The following is a 9,399-nucleotide window of genomic DNA, read 5'->3' as shown; positions in this document are numbered from 1 at the left end:
GAGTACTGGGGTCTAATCTGGACAGCAGACTACCTGGCACAAGTCCGTGTCCCCCACGCCAAGAATCCTGCCAGAATTGATTGTCAGCCACTTTGAGGAGGTAAAAAAGAAGATGTGGAAACCAGGGAACCAGATTTTTGAGTAGTTTCACCATTTCCCCACAGTTTCCCTTAGCTTGTCCTTCAGGAGCAGTTGACAGTCTTGCACTCTGTGTTATTCACTGCTCACTACTGATTAATGGGCTTCTAATGTCATTACTTATTTCATTATCCAATCAATCTGGAAGATCAGCCATTATCTAGGAAAAACAAAAAAGACGATTTCTTTCTGGCATTAAGTGGTTGGCTAGCAGGGTAAAGTGCAAGGTTCACATTTGAGAATAAGAGCAAGACATTATTAGCAAGAAAATTTGCAGTGAAAGCCATCTGTAAATTTGCATTATCCAGACGAAGGGTAGAGTCCGGCTATCAGAGGAGGGGGTGCAGAATGCAGAGATAAGTGAGGGAGGCAAAAAAACCGTACGGACCCTATGAAGAGCCCAAGTGGAGCCTGAGAGTTGGTAATAACAGTGGTAGCAGTAATAATAATAATAGTACACCTTGGAAGTCGGGTCCTGGGTCAGACCTCAAGTGTGCGAGGTGCTGTGCAATTGCAGACAAAATGGCAAATAAGTTATTGCTTCAAAGCTCTTAAAAAACGTGTAGAAGGAGAGTGAGGCCAGACGGCTAGCGACAGATGGGCAGGGGAGAAGAGCGAGGTAACGGCAGCTGGCACGAGGAGGGTACGTCTCAGGGCACCAGCAGGCTCACGGCTGTTATGGAGGTGGTTTCAGGGAGGATAACAAGGTGCGTATGTGGATCATTTGGGGGGACTGGGCCAGCGCAGTGGAAGGAATAAAGCGCTCTTTCAAAGTGTAATGAGAACCTGATAGTGGCTGACACTGCTGGATCGTTGAAGGCATGGGTTGATGTCCCAACGGGAATTGGAGATGGTGGGTCAACCAGCTTGTACCTACAAACCATGAAGGGTCCTGGCAGTGGAGGCACTGGCTTGTCTTGGATGCAGAAGAGAAGGGGGAACTGTGGAGAGGCATGTCCAAGGTGGTGGGGAAGGAGCTTTGCAGATGTCTTTTGAATGGCAGTGCTACAGCAGGTGGCATGTGGTGATGGACAGGAGCTTAGTGACGTGATGCGTTGGTCAGACTTTGAAGTCTTGTGTGTCTCAATAGGGAAGAGATGCTCTCTGAAATGGACCCCCTGCCCGGGGTCTCCGAGTACCCATCGCAGGTGGGTGCCCTGCAGAGGTACCTGCGAGACTCTTGGCAAGAGCATGGAAGAGCCAGGGCTGCCCCGGCTCCTCCTCCCACACCCACAGCCCTGTAACATGGGAGCACCGGCTGCACCCAGCTCGATCCCATGTCCAGGAGCAATATCTCCGTGGGAGGGAGGTGCACACGCTCTTGACTGCGTGCAGGGACCCCTGTGTTGATGTGCTCCAGGCTAGCCGCTGGTGGGAGCGGACACGGAGCACGGCTCACTGCATCGCGTGTTCGTGCTCAGAGGCGCTGTGCCGGCATCTGCCCAGCGCTTCCGAGGAGATGCCTGCAGACGCTGCAGGTCTGCTCTCTCGCGACTACCGGGCTGCAGCTGAGCCAGCCCTGGATGTTTCGTTTGATCTGTGCCAACTCTGCGTTGCAAAACATATGAGCAAATCGCTGTTGCCCCCCTGGAAGGAGCAGGGCTGCGTCCCAGAGCACACTATTCCCATGGCATTTAACATTCTCTGCAAAACCAGCTTTTATTTAGAACTGAACATCTGTTCCAGATGTGGTTATTCGCTGCCTGCGTTGCTGCACTCCTGCCATTGTTGTCCTGCTACACAGTGAAAGGCTGGCATGAATTATTGAAAGATCGAGTTTAAATAAATGATAAACTGGTACTGTGCGTGCGGTTAAGTTTCTGTCCATTCCTTACAGAGTCACACTGCCGGCTTTGATGTCCCCATGATGAGCTCGCACGTCGCCCAGAACCTGCCGTCTCATCTGCCTGATGGGGCTGATCGAAGAGCGTGGAGAGGGGCAGCCCAAGCATGAAGGTGGCCGAGGGGACGAGTCTCCTGGGGAGAAGGAGGAGCCGCCGCAGAGGAGCAGGCAACCAGAGTTTCCCTCCTGGCAAGTGCCTTTCTCATCTCAAACTGTTCCTCGCGAGGGGCGAGCTGGCGTGAGGGGGTGTCTTGCTGAGGGCAATCGGTGCACTGGGAGGATGGGGTGGGAGGGATGCGGACAGGTACCCAGAGTGGGCAGTGGGGACAGCGCTGGGGACGGGCAGCAGGTGCGTGCGTTGGGAATCTGATAGTGTAAAGGATCCTCAGCTAAAATCCCAGGGTAAAACCTCATCCCAGGGAAACATCTCGTGGGGCTGTGCTGAAAGCAAATGCACCCACACCATCTACACGCACATGATGCGAGGGCAAGGGGCACTCTGGGTTTGAGGCCACCATGGGTTTAAACCCGCCAAACAGCCCTTTTTTGATGGCTCTCAGCTGGGAAGTCCAAATGGATTTTTGGAAGCCTGGTAGTCTTAGAAATTGATTTTTTTTTTTTTAATTATTTTTTTTTCTTCACCATTTTGAAAAATGGCTTGACTCACAGTTGCATGAGGCTGTGGGGATTCACAGCAGACCATCTGTTTCAGCTGTTAGCAGTCATTAATTTTTTTCATATTTTTTGCTACTTTTGAGATACTTTGGGAAAAAAATATGTTCTTGATGGCATTGGAGGACTTCAAAGTCGCTTATATTTTTTTTCTCACAGAAACAATATACGCTGGATGCAGTTGTTATAAAAGAATTAAATTTTTATTGGGTTTTCTAAATGGGGAATTCATCTCCTGTGGACAAGCAGGAGGACACAGTGTATTGTTTATCTCCTTTCCACCATGCATTTGGCTAATACCTGCCTTGCGACTGTACTGCGACACATCTACTAAGGAGTTTTTTCTGAGTTAACTCTAATGTAAAAAGGCTTTCATTTAAAAAAAAAAAAATTACAGTGAGATTTTCTTTTAAGCCAATACACTTCTGGAGCTAAGTAATACTGATTAAATCAGCCTTATTGTCTCCAGTTATTCTACCCAGAAACTGGAAAATTACTCAACTCCTTGACAGGTGTTCACAGCTGATGGCTCAGATTTGTGGATCGAGTGCCGGGGCATATGGCATGATAAATAATAGAACAAACTAATCCTATTGACACCGTCCACCCTCCAGCCTGCGCACATTTATCCTCGTGCCTTGCTCTTGCCATGCGACAGCCCGGTCCCCGAGCCAGCTCCTCTCAGAGGTGCTGCTCCTGGGCCACCGACCGACGAGTTTGGCTCATAGGCATTGGTGCAAAGTGTCGCAGAGCTGGTTTTGCAGAGACCTCAGCTCGGCCTGATGGGCACGTGTCCACCATGGGTTTGCTCCCTGTCTGCTTCATTAGTTTGGTTCAGCTGGTCCTTGTGTTGGCACTTCATGTGCGAGGTTGGCACACCAGCCTCGCTGCTGGTTCCCCTGTTGCTCATGGAGGGTTTTAGATGCAGGAGAAACCATCCTTGAGTTTATGGGGCGCTGGGAAATGGCGGAGGCTGGCAGCATGAGGGAGGGTGCAGCATCTTGCATGGAAGCGTGCAGTGGGGAGATGGTGGCAGCTCCTCCAGAGGATGCTGAGTCCTGGCTTCGTGCAGACACAAAGCTGTGGCCTGGTAATGGGCAGAGCAGAGAGCTCTGCACTGGGCTGATAGTTGTGCTGGTTTGGGTCATGCATCCTTGAAAGGAAGGGCTGTGGACAGGACGTAAAACATGAGCCACGAACCTCCAAACCTACTCTTGAGTCTTATGATGGTGGAAGACTGCAGAATAGATGCTGAGTGTCTCGGACCTGTCCGTGACACCTGGGTGAGGTGACAGCCAGAGAGCTGTGGAGTAGTTCCAGCCCTCCATTAGGACTGTGGCTTTCAGCAAAATTACAAATGTGTCCTGGAAAATGCTCCTTGGAGCTGGCCAAAGAGCCGTTACTGTTTCTGGGCATGGGGGCTGGTTCTGCGCTTGGCAGCTGGCGCGGGACCGTGCTGCGGCCGAACCCAGAGTGTGCCGCTGCAGAGCAAGCTGGCACCGGGGGACACCATGGGGATGGTGGCTCCTGCTGCCTGCTTCAGGGTGGCACAGGCTGGTAGAACCCAAATATCTCTATAGTGCAAAACAAAGGGTCCATAGGATGAGCCCAGAGAGCTCAACATCAGGTCTGTAGTGCTCCCACATGCGTTTTTGGGTACGGCCTGGGGTCCACCTCTTGTCCTTGGCGTGCAGAGGAGCAGACGTGTCCCTTCCCTCCATCTCTTGCTCTCGTTTCTGAGCAAGGCGTGCGCCCCGAGTAACCCGGGGCTGCCAGCGCACCGCGGTGCCTGCCACGAGCTCGCCAGGGGAAGGTGGAGGAATGCACATCTGGAGGCTGGGAGGCGTTTGGTGCCTGTGTGGTTTTCATTTGGAGGCCTTTCCGTTGTTGATTGACTTAATTAAAACTTTAAAAAAAACCATAAAATAGAGAAGCAGACAGGATTGGGCTTTTTTAATTTTTTTTTTTTTTAATGAAATGCCTTGCTTTGAGGACTACAGAGCCAATTTTCAGTTTGAAATTTCCTTTAATTTTATTTCTAAAGTTCTTAAAAAAAAAATATCATTTTGAGCTGCAAGCTGAAAGGAGGTATTAGACTTTGTAAACCAAACCCAACCCCAAACCTATTACCTAACTCAAAAAGCATTGTCCGTTTTGCACAGTCAATTTTCTGGGGAAAAAAAAATAATTAATTTATTTTCCAAACAAAAGCATCGCTTTTTAAAAATTAACGGAATTCACCAAGGTACCTAAAATACCCTCATGTGTTTTGCCCCAGCATGGAGAAATGTGGGTTGGTGCTCAGATGTGGGATGCTCATCCTACCTGCTGACAGCCTGCTCTGTGGTACAGAGGCTTTCCGGGGAATGGCTCAGGATTTGTAGGTTTGATGAAGAGGGAGGAAGATGATTAGCGATCCCGGGGCTCCCATTTGTTCTTCATGCCCCAACGTGTCTGCTTTTCCTCCCAGCCATCCTCCTCCTCCCTCTGTCAGGTCAGACCTCGGTGCATCCCCGATACCCCGCTTGCGGCACAGGGCACAGCCCTTCTCAGCGTGCCTGAAAATCACTGCCCAGATCCCAAGTGAGATGTAGAAGTGGAGGAAAAAAAAAAAGAAAAAGAGAAGAAAATATCTCCCCATCAGGAAATTTGCCTATTAACACCCCAGACACAAAAGTCTCAATGGAGCTTTTCCCCTCCGAAGCAGCTAAAATGTCTCTCACTGATGGGAAGTCTAAAAATAAGTGCGTTCTCCGCAAACAGCTTAAAGATGTTGAAAATGAAAAGCAACAAAGGATGTAGAACGTATGAGTCACTAAATTACAGGGCTATCTTTCTAAGAGCAAAACAAAACAAAACAAAAAATAAAATAAAAAACAACCCTAAACCCCAAACCCTCCCCTCTGAAATTCATTGTTAGCGTTCTGGGTTTGGTTTGGGGCTGGTTTTGCCCCACAGTGCCTGTGCAGACAGTCATCTTATTTTTGTGGGCTGGCGAAGGGCTGAAATCTTATCCATTTTTATTACATGGTGTGCCAGAGCTGCTCTGTATAAATAATAAGAGTAAAACCAGTCTGCTCAATGGCATGAGCAGGAGGTGCTTTTCTCTCGTACATGGGCATTTCTGTTGATTTTTTTTGGAGATAACCCCCCCTTGCACGAGCTCGCTGGATGTCAGGCTTTCTCGTCGGAAGGAGTGTAAGTGTACATTTGTCTCGACAGCATGTTCTCCTGGCCCCAGCTAAGCCACAAGTGTTTGGACTCTTGGTTGAGAGCGAGCAGATTTTTGTGGGTGTAATCGCATTTGTCTATAGCTTTAGTTTGTTGAGATAATGTAATTTAAAGGAGTTCTCTGTTCAGGGTTTGTTGGGTGGTTTTTTTATTTTCCTCCCCTTCCCTGAAGGTCTCATTTCGTGATGAGCTCCGCTGGGGTGGACTCTGTTGCAAAACTGAAGCTTTTTTAGCATTTTGCAGATGAGCTCGAATCAAAATCTTGGCGTTCGAGGCAGCGGGGAAGTGGATGGCCGGGTGCCAAACCTGTGCCTACATCTGATGTGTGCAGCCAGCCCCGGTCCCTCTGCCGGGCTGCGGTGAACCCTCACGTCCTCGCAGATGGTAGGGGCTGGAGATGCAGCTCTGCCAGCGCAGCCGTGGCCCGAGCCCACCATTAGCCTGTGCGATACCCTCCCCGGGGTCTGAAGGAGCTGGAGGCCGCCCCTTTCCACCCCTCATCGTCGACTCCTTCATCCATCCTCTTCCTCGCTGTGGCGAAGGGCGGCAGGACCCCCAGCCCCTTGCGGTAGCCGGCTGGCACACTCCCGGCCCAAATAGCCCATCTGGCAATAAATCAGTTGCCCGAGTTGGCAGGTACGATAAAGGCTGTGCACAACGATTGTAAATCCTGGAGCGGAGCTGGCTCGGCAATGATTTAATTTAGATATTTCGTTCCGAAATGCGCTAATTAAACTTCAGAACAAAGCATCCAGTGCAAAAGCATAGAGGGATAAAAAGTAAAACTCAAAGTTTCTCCTGGAATAATTAACCATCATTAAAACATGAAAATCCAGGCTAGGGAGCAATTGTACGCCTTCCACAAAGCATTTCATCAGAAATAATGGGATGAAATTAAGCAATACAAAAATGTAGGCTGAAAGTTGAGAAACTTATCCTGCTCGTGAGAGCCATTAGACTGTGAAATGTTGCTGAGCCCTCCCCAGGGAGCGGCCGAACGCGTATTTCTCAGGATGTTTAAAACTGGACTGGACAGAAACCCCTTCCCCAATACTGTGGGGAATAATTATAGAGCTTTGTGCTTCAAAGGGCCTTATGGATCTTTTGGATTTCTAATTTTGGTGGGTCATCCCTAAGCCAGCCAAGCTATTTCATTTCAATAGAGGACTTTCTTATCTGAGGGACCTCTAAGTTTGACCCTACAGGCCTTACATCCAGATATTATAAGGGCTATTTTTAAGACGCCAGCCTCTTCTAAAATCATACGCTGGCTTGCCCTGCCTCCCCTTGGACACCGCATTTATTGCTGCCATATTTAGCGCCTGCCCGCCCCACGCTTCGGCCGCCACTTTCCTTGGGCTCAAAAGAACAAAAAAAAGGAGAAGAAGAAGAAACGGAGAGACCTCACGGTGCCCACACAACCTTGCGTTTGCGCAGCATCTCCCCGCGAGCTGGAGGTACCCAAAAGTGATCAGCCTGAGGGGTGTACAACAGCCTGACAGCAAATTACATCCAGCCATAACCCACTTGTTGTCGGTAGAGTGACAGCTCAGCGCTGACAGTGACAACTACCACCGGTGCCCAACAGGCAGCCGGGCAGGTCTCTGACAACAGCCTCTCCCCGGCTCGCCTAATTTTTCAGCGCGTTGCTTTGTCACCTTAGTATTATGTTGTCTCTCGCCGTATCATTTTTCAGGAGCGCAACGGGAAGGTCTCGGGGCTGATTTCCACGGTGGTCCTGCTCCTTCTGGAGACACCATCACCCCGGGACCTGCCCCCTCAGCCAGGGCATCGTCTTCAAAACAGGGGGTTTGACACTACCGCCTCTGTATTTTAACAAAGAAAAAAGAAAAAAAAAAAAACCAAACAAAAACTGGGCCGCTGGCTGGTCTTATTTATGCGGATACAAGTTTGGAGGTATTCTGGATATATTTAGGGAATAATGAGAACTTGGTCCTGTAACAAATTTTAATAATAAATATATAGGTCTAATGGCTTTTCCAGCTACTGTTTTCAGCAGTGAAGGTTGGAACCTTTTTGGCTAATGTCTTCCAGAGCTGGAGGAAAGGAAATTAGCTAAAGGCAGAGAATAATGTTCTGCAACTGAGAGGCTTTGCCCCCCACTTTACTCACGTAAGCAGCCTGGCGGAAGGAGTCGCAGGTGGAAGTTTCCTTCTGGATCAAGCGAAAAGGAAATTAAAGGCAATTAAAGGTAAAAGGACCTGAAGAGATGGATCGGAGTCTCACCCTGTGAAACAGCGTCTGGTCCCATCATGCGGCTTCCCCCGACGGTGCTGAGGGCCGTGCTGCTGGAGCAGGAACCATCTCACTAGGCAGAGGAATGCCAATAACTTAACAAAAATGGTAAAATTGCAGAGTGTAGCCAGGCCTGCACAGCCCTGATGGTTTATAAGGGACTTGGACCATGGATAAATTCCTGCATCCCGATCCAGGCCCAGGACCCGGTGAGCAGGCACGGGGCGAGGGGCTGAAGGACGCAGAAAGCCCGTGCTCGGGCAGGACAGCTGAGCTGCTGAAGCAGAAATAGTTTACTGTCAATGGAGATGGGATGTCTAGTTTGCATCGGGAGCCAGAGAAAGCAAAAATCCCACGGCCCTGTGGTTCCTGAGCTGGCGATCACGTTCCTTCTGATGGTAAAATCCCAGCACGGGGGTGGCATGACCCACGAGGCCTAAAGGAAGGCGAGGGGAAGGATTTTACATCAGGAGATCACAACATGAAAAGATGTAAATTAAACACCTTTGAGCCATAAAGTCAACACTTATTCTGAAGGCTTTGTTCAATGCTCACACGCTTGTGGGAGTGCTGCCGCAGATGCTGGGTGGCTCTCCGGGCTGTTTCCTGGGTCCGACTGAGGCAGTTTTAGTTGATGTGTGTTGAGTCTTGGCTTCCCATTGCAGACTCTTCTGCAGTCAACTGATTTCATCATCAGAACATCTCTCCATGTATATAGCGTAATTGGTCTTTAGTTGAATTTCACCCCACTGGAAGTAGCCTGATCCAGCTTTCCGCAGGTACGGCTTTTTGGGTGGCTTTGCCCGTACCAGACAGTGATCCAAAGAGCACGTGCCCCTGCTGCATTCAGAAAGGGAAGGGGAAAGACAATCAAGCTCCAGTGAGCTCCAGCGAGCCACTGAACGTGACCGCAGTAAGGAAAGGTGTCCCCTGGCTGATCTGTGGCGGTAGTTTTAACTCAAGCTGAGAATGCTCAGCAAGCTGGGAGAGGTTGCGGTCCTTCAAGCACATGTTCTACCACTCCGGAGAAGTCAGGACCCCCTGGACCCGCTGGCATCCGCGATTTGTCGCTGTCTGCTCTGCCCCTCTGCCCTCCTCAGTATGGAAGAGAGAGGGTCGGGCGGGCTGGCCGGGCTGGGACACCGACTTCTGGGACACACGCACCCCTTTGTGAGCACAGGAGCCACGTGCGGACGTGGTTCCTTCTCCTCCATTGCTGTGCCTCAAAAAAAAACCAACCCCAACCGGCAGCTTCCCCC

General features: G+C 50.0%; 1 protein-coding gene across 1 annotated transcript in view; it reads left to right on the top strand.

The window, feature by feature from the left end:
* The first annotated feature begins 2,048 nt into the window (after positions 1-2,048).
* The window catches only part of CALN1 (calneuron 1), a 137,588-nt gene continuing 130,237 nt past the window's right edge, over positions 2,049-9,399 (top strand). Inside the window, exon 1 of the mRNA XM_009888854.1 lies at positions 2,049-2,174. Coding sequence (XP_009887156.1) covers positions 2,049-2,174 — 126 coding nt within the window. The remainder of the gene's footprint in view (positions 2,175-9,399) is intronic.

The sequence above is a fragment of the Charadrius vociferus genome, unplaced genomic scaffold (genome assembly GCF_000708025.1).
Source record: "Charadrius vociferus isolate BGI_N301 unplaced genomic scaffold, ASM70802v2 scaffold636, whole genome shotgun sequence".
Lineage (NCBI taxonomy): Eukaryota > Metazoa > Chordata > Aves > Charadriiformes > Charadriidae > Charadrius > Charadrius vociferus.
The sequence above is the reverse complement of the archived record's forward strand: the minus strand, read 5'-3'. Positions and strand labels throughout refer to the sequence as shown.